Below are 26862 nucleotides of genomic sequence, written 5' to 3' on the forward strand. Positions count from 1 at the left end.
GTCGAAGAGATATTTGGTGATGAAGAGATTTACTTTCAGCAAGATGGAGCACCTCCCCACTACCACCGTGATGTAAGGGCCTATCTCGAAGCAACTTTTCCGAACAGATGGTTTGGGCGAAGAGGTAGTGTTGAATTCCCTGCGCGTTCCCCAGACCTCACTCCAATGGACTTCTTTTTATGGGGATATCTCAAAGATAAGGTTTATGGCTCAAAACCAGCAACAGTCGATGAGCTGAAAGAGGAAATTGAAAGACAATGTCTTGCAGTTCCAAATGAAATGATTCGTAATGCTGTTGAATCCATTGGTCCGTGTTATCGGCTGTGTTTGGAACGTGGGGTCGTCAGTTTGAACATTTGTAAACATGCATTTATGCATTTATACATTTAACCATTAATCTTGTTTCTAAGTCAATAAACAACGCATTTATTATCATTTAAAGAGTGAGTACATTTTTTTGGGGACACCCTGTATATATAAACCGATTTCTGAATTGATACAAAATAAACCGTTAATAAATCCCTCCCTTCTAAAACATCAATTAAAGGGAAAATCAAACCCAACTGAGCTGAAGTGATCATGTGATCAGAGTTTTCATCTTCATGAACACTTTCTCCTTCTTCCTCTGAATTGCTCGCTCACGGCTCGAAAGAACAATGCTCCACAATTCCCCCGAAAGCATTTGATCACGAATTTTGTTTCCAACAGTTTATTCGAAACCCCAACATACTGAGAACCTTCAGAGTTGCTAATGACAGTGGAACCAGTGTCGGAATCCGAGCTCAACATGGACCGTTTCTCTATGGAAAGCCACCGTTCGGATCAAGGTGATTTCTTGATCAAGGTGTGATGACGTCACTGGCGAAATGGAAAATCGACACTCGAGGGCTTTTTCGACACTTTGTGATTGGCAAAAAAAAATTCAAATCTATTTTTTCTCCCCTTCATATTAGACCGTGATTAATGATTCTCAATGGTTTTCAGATAAATAAAATTGCATTCCCTTTAATATCCTAGTTTCCTTTAATTCTAAAATGGAATTTTCGAGAAATACTTGGGAATCTTAGAATTATATTTCCAGTTGTTTTATTGCAGAATACGGTATTTGTTCCATTAAAGATAGTGTGTAATCTGTTCATGATTACTGTCATCATTGGTTGAATGTACCGAATACGAAAAACCAAATTCAGTTTTTTTTTGATATCGTTTTTGTTGGCATGTGTTTATATGGTCCGAGCTGTGATTGGGTCGTGGGTAGTCCTCTTAATTATCTTAATCGTGCAAATCTTTATCTATCCTCCTGTATTAAATAAAGTATGTGTGTGTGCGTGCAGTATGTGTGTTTGTACATCTGAAAATCATAGCAAACAAGAGAGTGCAGAGAACATGATGCCCCATGATGCAGTGTTTTAGTATACCCTTCAATTTTAATAAAATAATGATTTTTATGATCGTTAAAAAGAATTCTTGAATTTTCGTACGATTGAAGTACTTTGATACATCACCCTTATACACCACCTTGTTTAACATGTCCAAAATACTGCTAAACTGGAGGTTCTCGGAAGTGACGAGAAGTGTTCTACAGTGTTCCAGCAATCAATTTAAATGAAATTAAGATTGTTAAAGTCGTATAAATAAATAAATTCCGGAAGTTACTACCGCTAACGCAGTCTCTTTTGCACCACCTTAGTTGACACGTTAAATTAGTGGTTCATGCATGTTGTTTGTCCTTCATAACACCCTTAAAAACAGTAAGTTTTCTATTTGGAATAATTTTCAAATTTGGTTGACTGTCAGACAGGCAGGGAGAATAAATAAAACGATCTCACTCCTCTCATGTGCATGTGCGATCGGGAAGAATTCAGAAACAATGTTAAAACGGCAAACCTGTCTTCCTCTTCATGTTCCAATTGGTGTTCAAAATTAAACATCTGATTCAAAGAAGTTGTTCATCGATAATAAACTGGCAAAACGGATGAGCGGATGGACGTGAACAAATTGCTTCATCCTGCTTTTCGCTTCACATGTGCTGGGCAGATCTCATCTTGTGTGTTTAGCCTTTTCTTTGATTTCAATACAATTCCATTCCACTGGCCTCATCTCCATCAAATTTTACTGACGTGTCGGGGATACCCAGGGGTCAGGTCATGGGCATAATCCATCCCCTCCTCCGCCCCCCCCCCCAAACCGCACTCCCCTTGAGTAAGGAAATTCTCTGTATGTGTACATCTGAAAATCAAAGAAAACTAGAACGACAACCTCAGACGTCACGGTGTCGCCAGATATGCCTCCGCCCTCATTATTACATCATTATACACACAATACTTGTACCGAGTTTGATTTAAGTCCCTGGACCCAGATTTAAAATATTAAATAATTCTGGCTTCCAGACCCTGTGTCCGATCAGGTTGAAATTTGAAACATATATTCCTCATGACTACTACATCATAACTGTGAGGTTTCTCTTGAACCGCTTCATCAATCGATGTGAAAGTTTTTTTTTTAAAGAATTTCATTCAAACCAATATGGCTGCGAAACCATGTGACCTATTAATTATTCATGAGCACCCTGGTATCCCCAAGGCTTGGGGAACGTGGAAGTGAAGTTTTCCCTCGATCTGTCAAGCCGTTCTGCAGAAGAAGATTTTAAAATGTTTATTCTTCAAAAAATCATAGCTGCTAAACTATGTGACCTATGATGTCATAGGTGGAGAACTTTTGGTTCCTCATGGATAGGCAATCATACCTGTAAAGTTGTGCCTCCATCTGTTCAGCCGTTACGAAGAAGATTTTTGAAGGTTTTATGTTAAAAACAACATGGCTGCCAAACCACATGACTGATGACATCATCATTTTTTTGCCAATTACAATTTAGCCTTCGATGACCCTCAAAATATTTCATACTGATCGCATAATGCACTTGACATCTGAAATTATGACGTCATAAGGAATGTATGACATCACGTATGACATCATGAAAAATAAAATCACCCTTGTTTCTCATTGGAGTACTTCACATGTGCCAAGTTTTTCAATTTTTCCATGGAGCGGTTTTGGAGATACAGAGGTCAATTTTTTCCCTTTTTTCCAACATGGCTGCCACACCACGTGACCTGTGATGTCATAGTTATCACAAAAACATTCTACATGGGTCGTCGCCTCTATGGTGAAACTTTCGTGACATTTCTATAGTGAAAAAAAAAAACCACAATTTCGCCCCACTTTGATCGGACACCTGACCCATGACGTCCTCTTTATCAAATCAAATTCAGAATGGGTGGCCAATCACATCTTTGGAGTTTCACGTTGATCGGTGAAGACTTTTTATCCAACATGGCTTCGAGACCGTGTGACTGATGACGTTGAAATTTTCAACCAGTATTCCCCATACCGAGTCAATTATTTGGTATGATACTTGGTAAATTTTGCCTCCATCGGATAAGCGGTTCCAAAGAAAACTTTATTTAATATTTTTCTTTAATCCAATATGGCTGCCGAACCACGTCACATCAATTATTCTTTATTATCCTAATATCCCCAAGTCATGAGGAACATGTTTGTGAAGTTTCTCCTCAATCTGTCCAGCCATTCTGGAAAGGATGATTTTTGAGGGTAAATCCAAAATGGCTGCCAGACCATGTGACCTATGACATCCTAGTTTTCAAACTTTATTCAGCATGGATAGTCTATTATTTATGCGCAGTTTCACTTCGATCTGTAAAGCGTTTCTGGAGAAGATTTTTTACTACTTTTTTGAAAAACAATATGGCTGCCAAACCACGTGATGGATCATAATAAATTTTTCTGTGTTGAAATATTTCCCTTGATGAACCTCACAAATTTTCATACTGATCAAATGCAGCGTTCTATTTGTCGAATTTTGACCGGGATGCCACTTCTTCGATGACATCATCGTAAAATTGTTCTTATTCCCCATGCAGTGTAGTTGCCAGGTGCCAAGTTTCATGTTTTTTTCCATCCTGCAGTTTAGGAGTTCCAGAAGTCCAAAGTTTTTCCGTTTTATCCATCATGGCTGCCACCCCCACGTCACCTATGACATCATAATTATAATTTTATAAATCTGCATGATGAGTCGTATCTCTGGTCAAAATTTTGTGTCGATCGGATAAGCGGTTGCAGAGAAAACAGAAAATTCCGCAGGTACTTATGTACGTACGTACGGATGGACGGACGGCAACCCGAAAACATAATGCCACCGGAGACATGAAAACAGGTCTGGGCCAATCTCCACCAAATTTATCATCTGTGTTGGTCAGGGTCAGGTCATGGGCACAACCCCTCCCCTCTTTTGTCCCTCTTTTAAAAGAGGATTTACACCATCTTTTGCTCCGATGAACGGTGAAAGCCCAAAACATCAGCTTCTTCTCGATTCCCGTGGCAGTTATCAAATTTTGATCAGCGTTGTTGTTTCCATCGATTGTTGTGCTTATCACAAGGCCTTTTGTAAATTCCAAGAGATATACGATTCATCTGTATTTGATTAATATTTTCACATGCAAAGATATCCACGAATGTTTGGACACCCCTTTGTGCTCGGTGACTACGATTACAGTCGTGGCCAAAATATTGGCACCCTTGCACTTTTTTCAAATAATGCACCATCTCTTCCAGAAAATTGTTGAAATGAAAAAAATATTTTGGTATCCACAAATGTATATCTTTGGATTGCAGTGGAACAAAACCAAAACAAGCTGAAACAATTACTAAATCTTAGCTTATTCCACACATACAGTATATCCTAAAATGGCCTGGACAATATTATTGGCACCTTTGAGAAGTTGTTAGAAATATATAAGCTACGATATAGCAATTTCAAGCAGTTGATTCTTCTTTATTTTGGAAATTAACTCGCCTGTGGTGAGCATTCAACCAGTTTGAATGGAGAAAAGGAGTCATTCTGCTGATTTATGTCACTGTGTGTACTGCAATGAGCATGGAGAAAAGAAAACCAGAAAATTGTCTGAGGAGGTCAGACACAAGTTTGGAGCAAAGCATGGACAATCTCAAGGCTTCAAGTCTTCAAGAAACCTTGAAGTTCCTGTGTCCACCGTTAGCAATGTTATCAGGAAGTTGAAGGCCCACGGCACTGTAGCCAACCTTCCTGGAGGTGGCCAGAACAGAGAACTTGTTCGAAGATTGCAGCGCAGGATTGTTTGAATGGTGGAGAAAGCACCTCGATCAACTCCCAAACATATTCAAGCTGACCTTCACACACAAGGTATGACAGTTTCAACTCGCACCATCCGTCCCAACTCAATGAAATGGGGTTCTATGGTAGGAAACCCAGGAGGACCCCACTGCTGAGAGAGAGAGAGAGAGAGAGAGAGAGAGAGAGAGAGAGAGAGAGAGAGAGAGAGAGAGAGAGAGAGAGAGAGAGATAGAGAGAGAGATGGAGAGAGAGAGAGAGGGAGAGAGAGAGAGAGAGAGAGAGATGGAGAGAGAGAGAGATGGAGAGAGAGAGAGATGGAGAGAGAGAGAGAGATGGAGAGAGAGAGAGATGGAGAGAGAGAGAGAGAGAGAGAGAGAGAGAGAGAGAGAGATGGAGAGAGAGAGAGATGGAGAGAGAGAGATGGAGAGAGAGAGATGGAGAGAGAGAGATGGAGAGAGAGAGATGGAGAGAGAGAGATGGAGAGAGAGAGATGGAGAGAGAGAGATGGAGAGAGAGAGAGAGAGAGAGAGAGAGAGAGAGAGAGAGAGAGAGAGAGAGAGAGAGAGACGGAGAGAGAGAGGGAGAGAGAGAGGGGGAGAGAGGGAGAAGGAGAGAGAGAGAGAGAGAGAGAGAGAGAGAGAGAGAGATGGAGAGAGAGAGAGAGAGATGGAGAGAGAGAGAGAGAGAGAGATGGAGAGAGAGAGAGAGAGAGATGGAGAGAGAGAGAGAGAGATGGAGAGAGAGAGAGAGAGATGGAGAGAGAGAGAGAGAGAGAGAGAGAGAGAGAGAGAGAGAGATATATATATATATATATATATATATATATATATATATATATATATATATATATATATATATATATATATATATATATATATATAGAGAGAGAGATATAGAGATATAGAGATATAGAGATATAGAGATATAGAGATATAGAGATATAGAGATATAGAGATATAGAGATATAGAGATATAGAGATATAGAGATATAGAGATATAGAGATATAGAGATATAGAGATATAGAGATATAGAGATATAGAGATATAGAGATATAGAGATATAGAGATATAGAGAGATTGAGAGATAGAGATCAGAAAGCCCGACTGGCATTTGCCACAACACACCTGAACAAGCCAAAATCCTTCTGGGAGAATGTCCTGTGGACAGATGAGACCAAATTAGAGCTTTTTGGTGAAACACATCATCTCTAAGTTTACAGAAAACAAAACGAAGCCTTCAACGAGAAGAACACCTTCCCTACCGTCAAGCATGGATGAGGTTCAGTGACGTTTTGGGTTTGCTGTGCTGCCTCTGACACTGTGGGCCTTGAATGTGTGTACGGCATCCTGAAATCAGGAGATTACCAAGGAGGCATTTTGGAGCACAATGTTCAACCCGGTGTCAGAAAGCTGGGTCTCCGTTGAAGGGCATGGATCTTGCAGCAGGACAATGACCCCAAACACAATTGAAAAAGCACCCAGGAATGGTTCAAGACAAAATGCTGGACTGTTCTGAAGTGGCCAGCAATGAGTCCAGATCTAAATCCCATTGAACACCTGTGGGGAGATCTGAAAACAGCAGCTGGGAAAAGGCACCCTTCAAAACTGGGAGAACTGGCGCAGTTTGTACAATAAGAGTGGGACAAACTGACAGTAGAGAGTTGTAGGAAGCTCATCCGTGGCTATAGGAAGTGCTTGATTGCAGTTCTTTTGTCCAAAGGCTGTGATACCAAATATTAAGTCAAGGGTGTCAATAATTTTGTTAATGCCATTTCTTTTTATTTTCTGATTTAAAAAGATATATTAAGTTCTGAATCAAAAACAAATGTTCTGTAATATGAACAGTGAAATCAAGAATTATGGAGACAAAATACTTTTGTCAATTTCAACTTATTTTTGGAGAAAATTGTGAGTTATTTGAAAAAAAGTGCAAGGGTGACAATATTGTTGGCTACGACTGTCCAATCCCCTTTTGCTTGAGCGTTTCTGCACCTTACATGCTGCTTTCTTCACAGGGCCTTGGAGTCAACTATATATGTGCCCGAGGACTTGTGGGACTGGAGCGTTGGCCCTCTTCTTGATTGTTTATTCTTGGAGCCGACTGAAACGACGCAGGTACCAGCACTGCCTGATGTGGGACTTTTGAAATGATGTATGAATGCTAATGAGGCCTTTTGCTCACGCCCTGTGTACGTTTTCAGCGACTCAGTTCTGCTCGCCAGGCACTTTTAACCTGCTGTTGTGAGCATGAAATGTGTAAGTGAAATAATCTTTTCAACATAATTTTCTGCATTTTGACAAAAGAGTGCCAATCTCAGGATGGTTAACCATCATTGTTCTATTCCTGAATGCAAATTGGACTCATGAGAATATTGTAAATATGACAAAAGTCCGTGGATGAAAGGTGTCGGGTGCATACCATTTCTTGTTCATACAGGCAAGCAGGTGCAGTTGATTTCATACACAAACACACAAGGATGGAGTGACGCTTCTCCTTTTACCAATAGATGCAAGAATGTCGTGTGATCTATTTTGCGGCCCGGAATCAAACAAAATAAATTCATACTTATAATGGCCTTCACAGCCCATACAACTGCCACACTCTTCCCCCTTCCTCCCAGACATGATTAACGGTAAACATCATCATTGAAAACTTGTCCTGTACATTCACAAGCCCCAGATATGACCTTCCTATTGGTGTTCAGAAACCAGATATGGTGTCTCCCTCTGAGTCTTACGTTTTTCAGAGGTGCACCCATTTCTCTCAGGTACTTTTAAAAGTATTTTTGGCTTATGTTGGAAGTTGTATGAGCCACTTTAGGCTACAGTCCTTACTGCGCATATGATAAAAGTTTAAATGCCCCGAAGATCGCTCTTTCTCGAGGTTTCTGCGCATGCACGCGAGCATTCTGGGACAGATTATGTAATTTCGAAAGTCCCATATCAGCAATGATTTCACATAATGGGAAGGTTTGGAGCAGAGACCCGATGGAAGTGATCAAATAGTTCAAGATAATTATCATTCTTGGCAAAATGGAGATGGCGGGTGAATTTTACAAGATGGTGGAAAGAGACTTTCATCTAAAGAAGCTGCCAATTAGCTATGGAGAGCTCGTAGTAATGGATTCCTGAACCTGGTATGTTTGAGCAATCATTAGTTGTACAGATGCCGGCGTTGAGTGATGAGATCAGAAAGCAGGATCCATGAGGTGACTTGGATCGGCTATTTGAGTTTGTGTGAGGATGAGAATATGGGATTTGGATTGAAGATGCTGGTTATATTGAGTGAGTGAAGTTTTGAATAACGGTCACGATTGTTACAGAAGGATATGGTCTAGGTTTCGCAGTGTGTTCGATGTCTGAAATGGTCTCGAGGTATGCACACTCACCTCTGAGCCATCTAGCCTGAGTTCGAATCTCCGACCAATGAGTGTGCTGTCGTCCCTCGGATGAACCTCGGATACTGGGAGTCCCGTCTCTTTTGCCGGCATTATTGCTGGATATTAAAGGACCCACGGTGTCCCTCAAGAGGAGTCATCGACTTATCGCTGGCACCATGAACTCTTCACAAATTCCTGCACTAACCTATGGGAGGCGTTGCATCAGTGGCATAGTCACGCCCTCAGCCAATGATGATACTCGCAGCCTTGTGCTGCATAAAAAAGAAAGAAAGAATGAAAGAAGATCGTTTTACCCACTCCATTTGCACCTAAGTAATATTTAATTTGGCGGCCTAGCTGGTGTTGGCTTAACGGTTAAGGTCGCTGCCTTAAGATCTTAGGGTCTTGAGTTTGAATCCCTGTCGTGCTGTTGGATAACACCAGGTGTGTTGACGCTTACGATCATCCTTCCGAGGTCAGCAAAAAGAGTACCAGCTTACTGGTAACGGGGTACTGCATCGGGCACCACTGCGCTTCCAGAAATGATGCAATCAGCAACCGCAGGCTGCACACGAAATAATCACAAGATTATCAACAAAGGATTCAGTTGTTGATTGAAATTGGTTCCGAGTCTCGATGTCGTCATGGTGCCTTTGGCAAATTTTGCTCTAGCCATGAGTTCTGCCATGCTCATGATGACCTGGTCCATATTGATTGTCTCCAACTACAGTCATGAGTTTATTGACCTGTTCGTTGACATCAGGCATAATTATTTTGCCAATGCCGAAAATGATACCTGATATCATAACCTGATAGTGCGTAGGCAGGAAACAACTCTGGCACCATGGTCTTTTGTTCCAAGACAACGGCATGTATGTATGTTACATCTCTCTGTTAGATTGGTCATTCCATCCTTGAGAATTGAGATGTCAATCGAACCCCCAAGTATATCAACTTCTGCTTGATATAATCGTGTAAAAGGAAGACCAACGAACTGTCATCTCATAACACACATTCTCATTGGTATTTGTGGAAGGTTGTTTGCATCTGCAGCTTTTCCAGATCAAGTAATACTCTAGGCTGGCAGGATGGCCTTGAGGTACGCGCAGTCACCTCTAAGCTGTCTCGTCTGGGTTTGAATCCTGACCCAGTTATAAACTACGATCCCGTTGTTTCGCAGGCATGGTAATTCATCGTAGGCAGGGTGAATGTGTGTGCTGTCCCTCTGATGGACGTTAAACTGGGTGTCCCATCTGCTGGCATTAGTTAGTGGACATTAAAGATCCCATAGTAGATGAGCTATTGCCAGCACCATCACCAATTTACAAATTCCTGTCCTGATTTCCTGATTCGGAGTGGCGATCCGACCAGGATTGTAGCTGAGTAACTGCTTCAGCAGCTTCAACTCTCTGTAGAAGGCATGTTGCATGATGATGATTAATACTCTATGTTGAAATTCCCATTCTTCCTGTCAAATATGAAGTGCACATCAACTGCAGTCAGCTTGTGTTCAATGTCGGTGCTGAAACAATGCAGTGCGAGACCGTGTGTCTTATGCAATACCACTACGTTGCTGCCGCAAGAACCTGTTGACCTCTTTCATGGTCGACGTGTCGGTGAATAAGCAGTATCCTCCACCAGGTTTCCTGGTGAGGAGGGTGCTTGGATATGGACACCCAGCAGGATTAAAAACAAAACCTGTCAAAGGGAAGAGGAGCTCCTTGTGAGCCAACGGCCATCCATATCTGGTGCTAAACTGTGTCTGCGGACGTTCTCCTGCAGTTAGGTTACCTTTTTCTCAGAGGTTGGTGGCAGGATTTGCACTACGGCCACCATAAAACACTGCACTCCACAAAAGACATTAAAAAAACGTAAAGAAAACTGAAAACCCACTCCATGGGAGTACCTCCTGTGCAGCTGCCCTTCACTTTGCAGTTCACCGGATGATGGGATTTAGGCAAAGCCTTCAAGACCCCATTCTTTGATTATCAGAGGAAAAGCACAGGGTAACCTTCCTTGGTCGGGTTGTGGTTGTTTGTGTCGTGGTGGTGCTGAGGTGTTGTCCACCAGATGGCAGTCTCCTCGGGTTAACCTGAGGTGGTCCCTTCGGGTGGGTGCCAGGAATGTCCTCACTCCAAAAGAGGACGATCACCTGTCTCTGCTCTCATTTGAGCTCCGGTGTTTCAATATTGGTATTGCAGCACTCTGAGGTTTGGAGACTGGATAGTGGTGAGATCATGGTGGGTGGTCACACCTACTACTGGTCTGGTAGCTCTGATGGTTACCATGCCCAAGGAGTTTCTGTTGTGTCCAATAAACTGACTCTCATGATAACTAAGCAAACACCGATCAATGAGCATATGACAAGACTGAGGATTCTTCACTCCCTGGGTGTCATTTCCCTGCTCTCTTTATATGCACCAACTGAGGTGAGTGATTTCACCATGAAGGACACATTCTATGCCACGCTGGAGTCTGTGGTTGATCAGTGCTCCAGGCGAGATAATCTTCTCGTCTTGGGGGATTTCAATGCATCGACTGGAGCTGATGGGGATGGTTATGAGACATGCATTGGTCCCCATGGGTCTGGAACTGTGAACCAGAATAGCACTAAATTTGACTTTGAAATAAGTCGTGGACTTGGGGTGGTTTCAGCGTCCACAGTCTCTTCGCTGGACTTGGTATTCCGATGCTGGTGGTGTGGCAAAGGAGATTGACCATGTGCTCGTTGATGGTCGCTGGAGGATGATCCAGAACTGTCGTTGAGTGCTCAGTTCCTCAAGACCGACCACAGGCTTGTTGTAGCAATTCTGGAGTTGCAGCTCAAATCTGGGAGAATGGTACCAGCCAGCTTAGGCTGGACATTGGCAAGCTCAAGGTTGAGGGAAGCTGAGGAGTTTGTGAAAAGGTTTAGTTGGGATCTGGGGGGTCTGGTGTTTTGGGGGATCTTGAAGTGTTGTGGAGTCCCTTCCGGATTACCAACCTTGATGTTGCCGGTGGATGTCTTTGAACTCATCAGGTGAAGAAGAACTTTGTCTCCCAAGGGATGCTGGATACCATTGACTAGTCACAGGGCTCGGCTTAATCGTAGAGCTGAGCTATTCAGGGAGCTGAGGTGTAAAATTCTACGTTCACTGAGGGTGGACAAGAAGGCCTGTGTGCGATTAATCTGCGAAGGTGTAGAGCATCACCTGTGGTCAAGTGATTCTTGTCCTGTTTGCAGAGGAATTTATGCATTGCGTTCCGGCAAGCCTGTCCCTTGGTGTACTGCAGTTCAAACTGAAAGTGGTGGGCTCTTGATAGAAGAGTCTGAAGTGAAGACCCGCTTTGCCAGTTACTTCGAGCGGCTGTTCCAGGCTGACCCACTTGCTGTTGAGTTGGATGTCAGGGGTGTGACTATCAATATTGCTGATCCTCTAATAAACTGACTTGTATCCAGTTATTGGAGTTTGTCAGGGGTGTTGTCTGGCACCCACACTTTTCAACACTTGTATGAACTGGATTCTGGGGAGGATGTTGGAGAGATCAAGCTGTTGACACTGGATATCCTTGTGGGGGGCCTCAAGGTGCTGAATGAGGAGTCAGAGCTGCTGGTGTTATGGGTTTCCTGGGTCAAAATAAGATCCAGGCTTTAAATTACATCTTAGATGCTGCGATGTTGTCTGTTCCTGTTTGTGTTGAGGATGTTGAGATCACGGAGAGATTCACCTCCCTTGGCAGTTTTATTCATGTCTCTGCATGTTGTGCGCCAGAGGTCGATTGATATCTTGGTCGGGCCTGGGGAGTCATGGATTCACTGGACCATGGAGTGTGGTGCTGTGTCGGTACCTGTACAGAAAGACGAAAGTCAGTCTTTAAGTCCTTTTTGCTTCCAGTCTTGCTCAATGGATGTGAGACTTGAACTCTGTCCAAGGATATGAGATGGAGTCTTAAGTCTTTTGGTACCAGGTCTCTTCGGAGAGTCCTTGTCTATCACTGGTCAGAGTTTGTGTCCAAAAAGCATTTGCTGAGAAAGACTCAGATTAGATTTGTTACCTGTATAGTCCGTGAGCGTCAGCTGTGGCTGTATGGACATGTGGCTTGTTTTCCTGACGCTGATCCTGCTCACCAGATTCTCTCAGCGAGGGAGCCTCGTGAGTGGAGGAGCCCAACGGGCCGACCACATGCCTCATGGTTGCAGCAGGTTGATCAGCATCTCAAGGAGATGTGGACGGGCCCATATCTACCTGGGCCAGTGGCCAGATCGAGGACCCTGGAGTATCGGCAAATTATGAACGCAGCCATGCGCTACTCCGGCGCATGCTCCCACACCTGATGTGACATGAATATTTCGCATAAATGTGCAAATTGCATTTTTATTTAAAAAAAAAAACACAACTCGGGGTTTTTTTTTCTGTCATAGTTTACTGGAATGTCTTTATCATTTTGTTTGGTTGGTTTTCAAGGACTCAAAAACAAATAAACGATGACGTTTAGTTATTTTCCATTTTAGGTGATCATCTTGTCGAGTCAGACCTTCTACGCAGCACTCTGCGCATCGTTAGTTTTGTATTTATTGATTTGTTTTTTTCCTCCATTCACTGAGTCTTGTACTGAGGAGCTCAGTTGTTTGATTCCATTCCATCCTTTTGTTCTCTGGACAACGTGGCCCTTTCGTTCGTAATCGACACGTGTAACTTTTTTGTCTTTTACGGTTCTGCAGTCACCAGTGATGATGATTGTTTATGATGTGAGACTTTTAATCCAGGATGTTCACAATTACAATGTGTTAGGCCTAAATCACATTTGCCACGGCGGCCGTGGGGTCTTCAAAATCTACGGCCACTAGCAATTATATGGCGGCCACAGTATTTCCACGGTCACACAGTGTAGCAGTCACATATGTTTTTATTTTTCGGGGAGCCGCACAGCGTATTTAGGCCGAAGTCACATTTGCCATGGCGGCCGTGGGGTCTCCAAAATTTACGGCCACCAGCAATTATACGGCGGCCGCAGTATTTCCACGGTCACACAATGTAGCAGTCACATATGTTTTTATTTTTCGGGTTGCCGCATGGCTTATTTATAAATTGTGGAGACCGAAAACGTGGGGGTGCCGTACGGTCTTTGATTTGATGTCGCATGGTGACCTTGGGGCGTTCCTGCGGCGGCCTTAGAATTTTCAAGGCAGACGCAAGGTGCCCGCAAGGTGCCCCCAAGGCGACCGGAAGGCGACCGCAGGGGGACCCTAAGGCGAACGTGCGGCCAGACGGATGGTAACGAATGGGTTTTTTTTTTTTACCAGTTTTTTTGTTTCAGCTTGTCGAATTGCTACGGCAAACGTAGGAATGAAAAAAGTTATAACTCCGCGTTATAATTCCACGGCGACCTTACGACCTGTAAAATATAGCCAAACGGCGTAGGGCCACCCTGAGGCCACCGCAGAAACTCTGCGGCCGCCGCACGTTTCTGTCAATTCAGAGGGCGTACGGCCGCCGTATCCTCGCCGTAGAGCAAATGTGACTTAAGCCTTAGGTCTTAGAAATTGTGGAGACCGAAAACGTGGGGTTGCCGTACGGTCTTTGATTTGATGTCGCACGGTGACCTTAAGGGGGCCCTGCGGCGGCCATAGAATTTTCAAGGCAGATGCAAGGTAGCCTCAAGGTGCCTGCAAGGCGACCGCAGGGGGGCCCCAAGGCGAACGTGCGGCCAGACGGACGGTAACGGGTGGGTAAATTTTTATTTTTATTTTTTTACCAGTTTTTTGTTTCGGATTGTCGAATTGCTACGGCGAACGTAGAAATGAAAAAAGTTATAACTCCGTGTTATAATTCGACGGCGACCTTACTACCTGTAAAAGATAGCCAAACGGCGTAGGGTCACCCTGAGGCCACCGCAGAAACTCTGCGGCCGCCGCACGTTTCTGTCAATTCAGAGGGCGTACGGCCGCTGTATCCTCGCCGGAGAGCAAATGTGACTTAGGCCTTACTCAATCATTCCTCCACGTTTATAGATTGCACTGTTTGTTTGTAGGTGAACATCTTTCCCCTTATTATCCTTTGCAATGTATATTCAACCCTTGCTCCCCATTTCTAAAAGTGGGTAAAGGTGAATTTAAAAACTTTTTCCTCAACATACAGATGAATGAATATATATCACAAGTTCAGATCACCTGTGTATATTTTTGTGCAGATGAACACACAGCAGTTGGGCCCGGTCACCCTGTGGATACTTCGAACCACAAACACCGTGCCTTGTCTGGTAAGATTTGCCTCGGCCATTGCTTTAGTTTCAGTGGATGAATAAGATCTTACTTCGGCGGGTCTTTTGTCGTTATCATGTCATTGTCATCTCATAGCCTCTGAAAGTGATCATTTTAATTTCCCTAAATTTGAGGTTTCGAGCAGTTGTTCAACTGAGGTTCGCTGGTAACATGTGCATGGGAGTCGTGGAACACTTTTCAACTGTGGGAAAATACGCTGTGGTTTGAAGGCTCTTAGCAATCCACATGCAAACACGGCAGTTTTTTTCAAAACTTTGATATGCAGGATATTGTATTGCACAATGCAGACTATCTTTCCCCAAAGTAAAGCTTTCTGAATCCACCATTACTGCAGCACACTACAGGTGCTGCCACTAATCAAAGTGCTAAACTTGAACACCCCAGGGCACTCACCTGGTAGCGGCTGGATAAGATAACCAGGGAACCACTGGTAGACGTGGAAGACCCCCAAAATATGTAACGGAGAAGAAAGTAAATACGGATGGATTTTTTTTTTTTTAAATGCCGTGAACAAACTTTGGTACAACACGGGTGATAAAGGTTGAGGTGAAGTTTCATTGGAATTGTGTCTGTCGTTTCTGAGAAGAAAGCAAATACATATTTTGGGGGGCAACCTCTGGTAGACCCCCTTCAGGCCTGCTTTTTATTTTTTATTTTTAAATGGTGTGAACAAGCTTTGGTACATACTGGGTAATGAAGGTAGTGGTCAAGTTTCACCTTAATGGAGTGTGTAGCTTCAGAGAAGAAGATGCAAGTTTTTGTGGACTGACTGACTGACTGACTGACTGAATGACAACATGCCAGCCCATAAGCTCCCCGGAACTATGTTCCAGGTGAGATAAAAATTGGACCACTGGAACTGTAGCATATCTGGGCCCTGGCCTCATGTTGTAACCCGAATTTGGTAGCATTCTGACTGGTCGTTGTGGAGAGGAAGATTTTTGAAAGAATTTACATGATTTTCCCCAAAATTTACAAAGTCCGCTGTTTTGACACTTAAGTGTGCCATTTTGACACACTTCCGGTCACGTGATTGGCATGGTCTCCGCAATTTAACAGCAGGACCCTATCCTAATGTTGTAACCCAAATTTGGTAGTATTCTGACTTCTGGAGCATTCTGATACACAATCTTCTGGAGAAGATTTTTGAAGAATTTTCATAAGTCGGCCATTTTGATCTACTTAAAGTCACATGACCAGAATGAGCTTTGCCTTCCCCGTGACCAGTCAGGAGCAGAACGTTGCTGCGAAATTTTAGCCGGATCGGCCCAGCAGTTTGGCCGGAGAAGTCAAAATAGACAGACTCTGTGCGATGGCAATACCTTATCTGGAATTTAAATTCCAGACAAGCTAAAAATACAAGGATGGAGTCTATCTATCTGTCTTTGTCTCTTTTCATTTCCTGTTTTCTCTCTCTCTCACCACTTTGCACATCGTCACCAAATTTTGTCGCTATAATTAAGTGTTGCAATGCTACATTGGCCTCAAAATTTACTGACAACTCCTCCATTTGTTCCGTTTGGCTCGTTGAAAGGAGACTTTCCTCGCAGCATTTGCAATCCTGGATGACATCACGCCATTTACAGTGGGCAGCACTTCTGGCAATGGTTGTTGTTATTCTTTGGTCATCCTGCCCTATCAACTCGCACACCATCACATCACCAGTCCTTGATGGATGTATCCGCTACTTATTTAATTTTAAAAGTATATCGTGATCGATTTTAAATGTAGAATTTATTGCAAGAGCAAAGGCATCTCGACAACACAAATTACCTCCTCGAGACTATTGGTGGCAAAGCATTTCTGTACACAAGCCTTCATGTTTCAGGACATCGAGCCACAAAACACTGCCGCTACGTCCAGCTTCCAAAACAAAATGGTTTTGCTGCAAGGCCTGGATCAACCCAACGAAGAGGCTTTTCATCCGGGGACCTGTCCCGCAGAAGGCCCTTTCAGCCTCGGCTGGAACAGGTATGAAGAAATCGATGGGAAAGGTGGTCTTAAGCTGTTTGAGTAAGAAAATTAAGTCACCTGTCCTTAAGTACCATAATGTGTCATTGAGGGATGCCATAAATGTTGATTATGTTCGTCTATCATTGTGTCCAGGTCCGAAGCGAAAGGCCTGTTTGAGTGGCTGCAAATGGCTGATGTTTCTCCACCGAAAGTGATCCTGCTGGAGATTGCTCTGCACTATCCAGTTACCCATCTCCTCACCAGGATTTTGTTGATGGCCCGACATGCAGTGAGAAACCACTCTCGACCCCACATCTCAGTCCATTCGACACAACTTCCCTGTCCAGGTCACTGGTCGGAGTACTGCGTAATGGCAAGCGAGGTGCATCGCGCAAAGAGTGTAACCAAATCTGTGTTAATCTCGATTCGTATTCAAAGGTTCAATCATTTGATGGAATTTTTCTTTCATCAGACAACATTCCATTGCAATCAAGAGCCCAATGAAGGATAACATGTTTATCCGTATTTCTCGACATTTTCGGCCATTGCCAATGCTGCTGGGGCTTTCTTTCCACAGCTGCTGCTGCTGCTTTTGATTCTCCTCCACACCTGTGTGCAGCTCCTGCAGGGGATGGATAATGGATGGGCGGTTCACTGCTGGTGTTTGCATCGTTGGTTTGAGGTGAATACACTGACCTTTCTGGGGTTGTTGTTTCTTTCAATACACCTGAGAAACAACTTCATATGCACATTTTCCGAGTTTAACAAAAGGTAAAACCACTTCAAAAGATCGAAATTAATAACCTGCTCGGCATTGCAATCACATGTTCTCGCATGACTGGTAATTGTATTAACATGAGTCGGGCCTTTGGGGATGAATGCCCTTTAACCAATGAGTTATCATTTCATGTAAAACAAGAAAAAGAGCAATCAGAGATTGCAGCCCCCTCCCAGAACTTGCTTTGTCTGGTGTTTGTGCAGTTATGTGTCGTGGATTTTGTGTGGTGTTTAGGTACTGGTGTGTTATGTAATTAATAATAGACAAAACTAGAACTGGCACTTTATAACTGCTGGCAGTGAAGACCGGGTAACAAAACGTCCCGCTTTGATGCGACACCTGACCCTGACCCATCATGTTTATTAATATTCAATTGAACTCAGAATTGGAAATATAAATTCAATTCACATCACATGGAAGACCAAATCGGTACAGTCCTGCGTTGGAGTCATCAGAAGGAATCCAAACAAGCAAAAAACAAAGATGAAGTAATCAGGAGGAACCCCTCTGTCTGTCATCCTGAGGTCGGTAAAATGAGTGCCAGCTTGCTCGTATCCTGTGTTGGAGTGGCGACCCGTCCAGGATTGTGCCCAATAGCCAAGGAGACTGCTTAGGCAGCATCAACGTTCTGCACAGAGTATCGTCCCAATGGATGGATGGAGGAACCTGTGAAGGATTCACATTTCAGCTGCTACTCCTCTACCCTCAAACCCATCCAGGTACAACCAACTGAGCCTTATTCAAAAAAAACAAAAACAAAAAGAACCCAGATCAAAAAATTAAATAATTCTCGCTGCCAGACCATGCATCCGATCAAGCTGAAATTTACTCGGAAATTATGCACAAGAGGAGGCCGTCACTTTTGGGGAATATGGGGAATACATATTTTATATTTTACATTTAAAACATATATTCCCCATCACTACCAGATCATAATTGTGAAGTTTCCAGTCGATCGATTAAGCAGTTCAAGAGAAAACATTATTCCATATTTTTCTTCAATTCAATATGGCTGCAAAACCATGTGACCTATCTATTATTCCTTTATGAACTTGTACACCCAAAGCTTGGGGAACATTAGTGTGAAGTTTCCCCCCGATCTGTTTAGCCGTTCTGGAGAAGAAGGCTTTTGGGGGTTTTAGCGTAAATCCAATATGGCTGCCAAACCATGTGACCTATGATATACAGTGGGGAGAACAAGTATTTGATACACTGCCGATTTTGCAGGTTTTCCCACTTACAAAGCACGTAGAGGTCTATAATTTTTATCATAGGTACACTTCAACTGTGAAAGACGGAATCTAAAACAAAAATCCTGAAAATCACATTGTATGATTTTTAAATAATTAATTTGCATTTTATTGCATGAAATAAGTATTTGATACATCAGAAAAACAGAACTTAATATTTGGTACAGAAACCTTTGTTTGCAATTACAGAGATCAGACGTTTCCTGTAGTTCTGAACCAGGTTTGCACAGACTGCAGCAGGGATTTTGGCCCACTCCTCCATACAGATCTTCTCCAGATCCTTCAGGTTTCGGGGCTGTCGCTGGGCAACACAGACTTTCAGCTCCCTCCAAAGATTTTCCATTGGGTTCAGGTCTGGAGACTGGCTCGGCCACTCCAGGACCTTGAGATGCTTCTTCTGGAGCCACTCCTTAGTTACCCTGGCTGTGTGTTTCGGGTCGTTGTCATGCTGCAAGACCCAGCCACGCCCCATCTTCAATGCTCTTGTTGAGGGAAGGAGGTTGTTGGCCAAGATCTCGCGATACATGGCCCCATCCATCCTTCCCTCAATACGGTGCAGTCGTCCTGTCCCCTTTGCAGAAAAGCATCCCCAAAGAATGATGTTTCCACCACCATGCTTCACGGTTGGGATGGTGTTCTTGGGGTTGTACTCATCCTTCTTCTTCCTCCAAACACGGCGAGTGGAGTTTAAACCAAAAAGCTCTATTTTGGTCTCATCAGACAACATGACCTTTTCCCATTCCTCCTCTGGATCATCCAGATGGTCATTGGCAAACTTCAGACGGGCCTGGACATGCGCTGGCTTGAGCAGAGGGACCTTGCGTGCGCTGCAGGATTTTAATCCATGATGGCGTAGTGTGTTAATTATGGTTTTCGTTGATACTGTGGTCCCAGCTCTCTTCAGGTCATTGACCAGGTCCTGCCATGTAGTTCTGGGCTGATCCCTCACCTCTCATGATCATTGAGGCTCCACGAGGTGAGATCTTGCATGGAGCCCCAGACTGAGGGAGTGTGACTGTTATCTTGAACTTCATCCATTTTCTAATAATTGCGCCAACAGTTGTTGCCTTCTCACCAAGCTGCTTGCCTATTGTCCTGTAGCCCATCCCAGCCTTGTGCAAGTCTACAATTTTGTCCCTGATGTCCTTAGACAGCTCTCTGGTCTTACCCATTGTGGAGAGGTTGGAGTCTGATTGATTGAGTGCGGACAGCTGTCTTTTATGCAGATAACGAGTTCAAACAGGTGCAGTTAATACACGTAATGAGTGGAGAATGGGAGGGCTTCTTAAAGACAAAACTAACAGGTCTGTGAGCCGGAATTCTTACTGGTTGGTAGGTGATCAAATACTTATTTCATGCAATAAAATGAAAATTTATTATTTAAAAATCATACAATGTGATTTTCAGGATTTTGTTTTAGATTCCGTCTTTCACAGTTGAAGTGTACCTATGATAAAAATTACAGATCTCTACGTGCTTTGTAAGTGGGAAAACCTGCAAAATCGGCAGTGTATCAAATACTTGTTCTCCCCACTGTATGTGTGAACCTTTTGTTCCTCATGGGTAGCGGCCATACATGTAACATTTCGCGTAGATCTGTTCAGCCGTTTCAGAGAGGAAGATTTTTGAAGGTTTTTTTTGTTTTTTTTTTCCTTACAATATGGCTGCCGAATCACGTGACCGATGATGTCAATAGTTTTTTTTTCTGTGGACCATTTTATCCCGAGATGACCCTCAAAAATTTTCATACTGATCAGATGTAGTGTTCATCTGCAATGATGACATCATAATGAAGACACCTATGACGTTATTAAAAATCACTTATTCGCCAGAGGAGTACTTCCCGTGTGCCAAGGTTCCATTTTTTTCTTGGTGCGGTTTCAGAGATAGAGGTCCAAAGATTTTCTGTTTTTCCAACATGGCTGCCACACCACGTGACCTGTGACATCATAATTACCATTAAAACATTCTATACGAGTCGCTGCACCTATGGTGAAAATTTCGTTTCAATCCGACAAGCAGTTGCAAAGTAAAACACGAAAGTTCTGTGCGGACAGCCAAACAAACAAGTGAAAAATCACTCAGAGGGCACTTGGCGAAACGGACGGGCACTCGGTAGAGCACATACCTCTGCCAGGCTGAATAGTTTACATTTTGTATCCCACTGATAGGTCGGAATGAATCCAGACCTAAACCAAAATCTAATAATTTCGCTTCTACTTGTCACCGAACCAACTCGTCCACCTCGTTTTGTCATAACCCGTTCACAACTTTTTGAGAACTCATGTGATCCATAGTTTTTGGCCTCATCTCTCAATGGTGAAGAATCATCGAAAAATTAAATAATTCTCCTTTCTGGATGGGGATTCGGATCTTCACCAAAATTGAATCAATTCTTCGTCGTGGCACTCCAAACCTGTCCACCAAGTTCCATCCGAATCCATCTCTAAAGCTGCTGTGTCACACCTTGACGATTTAGCCAGCGTATGCCGATTTACGAAAAATTTGTCTAAAACGCTGGCACACGTCGAATACGTTATGGGTACGTTTTGTATACGTTAAGAGCATGCTGAAAACCACTGCCATACGTCGTAGTACGCTGGCTTTAAACGTTGTACTTTTGGGTCATCCTCAAATTTTTGCATGCTTGAAATTTTACGACGTATGCCGGCGTATGACTCACACGTTCCGCTACGCTGGCGGTATGTTGTCGGCACGTTATGCGATCGTTGACACACGTCGACACACGTTACTTGTAAGTTACTCATCAGTCGAAACACATCGAGGTAATGTTTAGCGTACCCGAAACTTGTTTCTAACCTATGAGTAACGTTTTGTAAGCACGCAACACGAACGTTGGTCACACTTCGCAACACGTTACTTGAAAGTTCCTCATACGTCGAAACACGTCAAAGTAATGTTTAGGGTACCCGTGACTTATTTATAACCTATGAGTAACGTGCTTGGGAATGATTTGTAAAGCATGTCCTACGCACAAATACGTATGTAGACGTATTTCACGTCTTCAGGACGACCACAGAACTTACTGAACGCGTTTCGAACTGACAGATACCATATAATGGCATATTGGCAGCAATTAGGGGAATTGGAATATAAAAAGGGGCTTCGCAGGAGGAACCCGTCTTTTTTTTAGACTTTGTGGTGAGTACATGTCCATGTCATTCCGAGAGATGGATAATACGGCAAGGCTGAGACAACAATACCTAGCTGTCCTTGAACATCAACATGACCTCATCGAGTTGACACTGCACCAGTTGCGTGCCAATAGAGCCGGGAGAAGAAGATGTGAACGGAGGAGAAGGAACTGGGTCAGACCATGGATCGGGAGGCGACGCCATTACATCATATATGACCAGCTCATGGTGGAACTCCGGAACGAGGACCATGCATCCTCATCAACTTCCTGCGATTGCCCCCAGCGATGTTCGACGAGCTGCTAGCCAGTGGGTCCAAGGATAACCAAGCAGTACACCTTCTACAGGGATCCGCTTGAGCCTGGCATGAGGCTGGCACTGAGCCTGCTGCTGTTGGTGTCGTGACTGCAGTGCTGTGGAAGCGATTTAACTCGTTCAATGAAAACTATTTCAATTGCCGAGCATCAGCGTCCAAAAACAATCGGTGAGTGACAGGCATTTATTAAAAGTGAAGTTGCAGCCTATGAATAGAAAACCTCACGTAATCGTCGACGATACGCTGCCACGCTATGCATACGTTAGACTATCGTTGGGCATAGGTTGTGGATGCCTAAAACACGCTAATCAATCGTTGGTATAACTTATCTATAAGTTATCGAAGCGTTCTGTGTTCATTACTCGTACATTATACATTTGTCCAAGTCGTTTTGAATATTTTAAAAACTGAAACAAAAAAATAGTTCATCGTGGGAATGAGAAAAAAAATTAGCCGAAAAGAACATCAAACAATGGTGCAAAGTAGTCTCCTATTCGTGGACGCAACGAGGGTCCATCATCACCCACACCCTCCCCATCATGCTCACCTACTACTACTGACATGGACCTACTACGACTACCAATACTACTACTACTACTACTACTACTACTACTACTACTACTACTACTACTACCACTGACACACTCACCTAATACTACTACTACTGATACTACTGACATTGACATCTACTCAACATGGAGTCTGGAACACTGACGGGTTCCTCTTGTGAAGCCCATTTGTATATACCAATTCCCCTAAACGCTGCCAAATCGCCATTATACGGCAGATGTAAGTTAGAAACACGTTCAGTAAGTTCTGTGGTCGTCCAGAAGACGTCAATCAAATTCGTCTACATACGACAATGTGCGTTTGAGATACGTTACACATGGGTTCAAAGCACGCTACTCATAGGTTAGAAATAAGTTTCGGGTATGCTCAACATTACCTCGACGTGTTTCGACTTATGAGTGACTTACAAGTAACGTGTGTCCGACGTGTGACAACGATCGTGGAGCGTTCCGAGAACTTATGCCGGCGTATGCGGAACTTGTGAACCATACGTCGAGTACGTCGTAAAATTTTCAGCAAGCTTGAAATTTCACGACATACTAGACGTACCACGGAATATGACAGCGTCTTCATTGTTTTTCAGTGTGCTCCTAACTTACCAATATCATATTCGACGTGTGCCAGCGTTTTAGACACATTTTTCATAGGTCGGCATACGCTGGCTTAATCGTCAAGGTGTGACTGCGATGTTGACACTTCCAATTTTCAGGCGGTTATGATTTAAATCGGCGTGCGGCAGGTTTTTAACAGGCGACGCCATGAGTTTGTCGGCGATACGTGCAGCGCGCTATGCCGAAGTTAAACTGTCGTTGGGCATAGGTTGTGAACGCCGACAACAGGCTAAGCATTCGTTGGTATAAGTTATCTATAAGACAATGAAACGTTCTGTGCCCGGTACTAACATGTTATGCATATGACCAACACGTTATGAATACGACCAAAACTGAAAAAAAAACTTCAGCGTACGCCAACGTTTTACATACATTTTTATACGTTGTCATTGTTGGCTAAAACGTCAAGGTGTGGCAGTGCCTTAACCATTTGAGATGTGCTTTGTATCATTTTTGGCCCGATCTCTCAATGGTGAAGAATAAAAAAAAAAAAAAATTCTCAGATCCGGATCTGAATTCCGATGTTCACCCAAAATCAAATCAGTTAGCCCTTGTCACACACCCAACATGTCCACCAAGTTTCATCCGAATCTATCCACAACTTTTTGAGATGTCATGCAAAAAATTTCAGAACTGTTTGAAAACTGGCCAAAAATCATGTGATGAACAGACAAACACAACAGACCAATATACTTGGTGAAAAAAAAATATTTTCGCCAAGTAACAGACAGACAAACAGACACACACAGACAGACAAACGCGACAGATCAACATACTTGGCAAAAAACATTTTGCCGAGTAACCAAACTTCGCCAAATTAAATAGCCTCTCCTTCGGCGAGGGTAATAATCATTCATATTGCTACATCACACATGTTAACAACTGGGACTCTGTTGCCTTCAGAACGTGTGAATGACATTGGAATGTTTTAAATGATTTTGAGAGCACGAAGTGATGTACCTACTCTTGTGATAAACTCCTGTTGCTTCCTTTTCATCAAATCAAAAACAATAATAAAAAAATTACAAACTGCAAAACTCGATTGGCTCAAGATATGTGTATGTGTGTGTTTGTGTTTGTGTTTGTGTTGATGTGTTGATGCGTGTTTTTGTGTTCGTATTCATGCATGTTCACATGATTGTTTGCATGTGCATGCAAACAGTTTTGCACATGATATGAGTGTTCCTGTCACCCCCATATTCGAGTCGTATCCAAGTTATTCTGTACAAGGTCCATCACCAGTATGCATGTGCTTTGATTGAATGTGTCAGAACAGCCAAATGTGTTTCAAATGTGGCCGGACACTTCACCGGCAATTTGGTGTCGTGGCTCGAAAAACCACATTTGTGCCTTAATGTTGAGCCTTACATGCCTGTTTTCAGCCTGAGAGGTGGTCAACCATTACTCCTCCGACGGTGGAATAGTGTTGCACGCTGGCTCATCAATCCCATCCTTTGCCAATTTTCTGACTTGCATGTTCCTCTCATACAATGTTGTGTTATCATAACAACAAGCGTCAATAGGGGAAAGCTAGCCTGTCTCGAGACAGTCTAAACCCAACTCGATGTTCCCTGTTAGTGGGAGAATGATCCAACACTTTGGTGATTCTGCTTCCTAAAGACAGGAAGAGCTGTGAATCGCTCCTCCCCGACAGACTCACTCACTGATGTCATGGCAAAAGAAAGTTTGATTGTTATTAGATAATTTAATATGAATGATACATTGTGATTGTTTCAACTTTTTTTGCGGGTTGGTGGGGTGGAGGGAAAGGGGGTCCTTAAAAATGCTATTTTGTTTTAACTTTATTAACTTGTTTTCTGGATATGTGCACACATTTAAAATCACATTATTTAATTATTTTCTGCTTGTTTTTCGAGTCTTTGTGATGTTAGCATGTGCGTCTGTTTTAGTGTCAATGCATGTATTTGTATTCTTATGTATTTGAGTATGTGCATGAGTGTTGCCATTTATGGGAGCGTGAGTGTGTTCCTGCACATTAACATCAGCGTGGGCCTTGGTGTTAGTCTGTACGTACTCGTTATTGCATGCATTTGTGTGTTGACAGACTTGTTTTTTTTTATCGATTGGGCAGGTTCTCTTGATCATGGTCTCTGGAGTGTACGTGATCCACTCAATGTGGCACACCACAGTTACTGGGCAGCTACTTAACTTGCTGGAGAGACATGGTCCGCAGAAGCAGGTGGACATCTCCGAGCTGATAAGACATGCGAGGGTAAGTATATCCCTGGAAGCTGCATACCCAGAGAGTAGAACTGTAAATTATCTCAAACTAATTTTTTTTTCTTACTCAATCCACTCAATGTGGCACACCACAGTTACTGGGCAGCTACTGGCTGAGACTTTCTGGATAAATGTTTGCATCAATAATGGGAATATAGAGTACGTATATAGACGTTGACCTATTCTTTTTTTTTACCTTAACCTAATTTTAAAGTCACGACTTAATTACAGACATTTAAACATTTTTCACCATAGCCTAACTAAGATTTGTCCGATCGGACCAAACTTGCCCTCTCCAAGTAGCCGAGAGCAAGGCGTATTTATACTTAATTTACATCATACCCCTCCAGGTTAAAGGTCAAGGTCAAATGGCGGTCGGAAAAAAAAAAAAAACGCCACTTTTCCCCCATTGCTTAATTTTGCCAATACGGAATCTCAAAGACCCCCCCTTGGCCTTCCAAGATGTTTTTGCATCATAATAGCATTCCTGCGTTGAAGTTGTACACATGATATTTGTTTGGTGTCCTTGACACACTTCTGTTTTTTTTCGGATTGTGACCTAATTAACAAAAATACGTTTTTGATCATAACTTGAATAATTTTCCTCCGATTTTCATGATGTTGAGTTTTATCGATAAACGAGTTTAAAAGCCCATCAAAAATGATCCGTTGGAATTATTTTATTTGAAATGTTGAAGGAGACTGGAAGATATGATGTTTTGTAGCAAGAAAAAGCATTCGTTTAAAACACTACATGTACAAATGTAACGCTATTTTCTTTATCTTCTTGGACGTTTCGTTTCGACCGCACAGCCTCTTCAGCATGCCAAAGCCTGAAGCCTCGGCCTAGCGTTAGGTGTGCTTACATCTTCTTTATTTAGTGGACATCCTATGGATGTAAATTCACGTTTGTTTTACTCTACGTGCATTACACATCAAGTGCAGCAAATTTCACCTCCCTACGCCTTGTATTTATAGTGATTGTTTTCTTTTCTTCTTTTTAAATGCTTCTATGCACCATCCTTGGTGCTTGGTTTGCAAGTCACCATCTACAATTCCGATAAAAGAGACGTAGTTACTCTTTCATTGAAAAATGTTTTCATTTTGTTTTTTTATCCTGAAAAATAGACCCGAGTGAACACACAGTCGTGTTTGGAGATTGGCCCTCATCAAATC

General features: G+C 42.9%; 1 protein-coding gene across 4 annotated transcripts in view; it reads left to right on the top strand.

The window, feature by feature from the left end:
- The window catches only part of LOC147029241 (polycystin-1-like protein 1), a 176891-nt gene that overhangs the window by 136000 nt on the left and 14029 nt on the right, over positions 1 to 26862 (top strand). For all 4 annotated transcript variants that reach the window (XM_085876418.1, XM_085876417.1, XM_085876414.1 and 1 more), the window contains 6 exons: positions 7186 to 7285; positions 14722 to 14790; positions 16641 to 16783; positions 16919 to 17147; positions 17343 to 17447; positions 25538 to 25678. In XM_085876418.1, the coding sequence (XP_085732544.1) occupies positions 7186 to 7285; positions 14722 to 14790; positions 16641 to 16783; positions 16919 to 17147; positions 17343 to 17447; positions 25538 to 25678 (787 nt within the window). The remainder of the gene's footprint in view (positions 1 to 7185; positions 7286 to 14721; positions 14791 to 16640; positions 16784 to 16918; positions 17148 to 17342; positions 17448 to 25537; positions 25679 to 26862) is intronic.

This window comes from Eptatretus burgeri, chromosome 4 (assembly GCF_056783735.1).
Source record: "Eptatretus burgeri isolate ZD-2024b chromosome 4, Ebu_testis_v1, whole genome shotgun sequence".
NCBI classification, from domain to species: domain Eukaryota; kingdom Metazoa; phylum Chordata; class Myxini; order Myxiniformes; family Myxinidae; genus Eptatretus; species Eptatretus burgeri.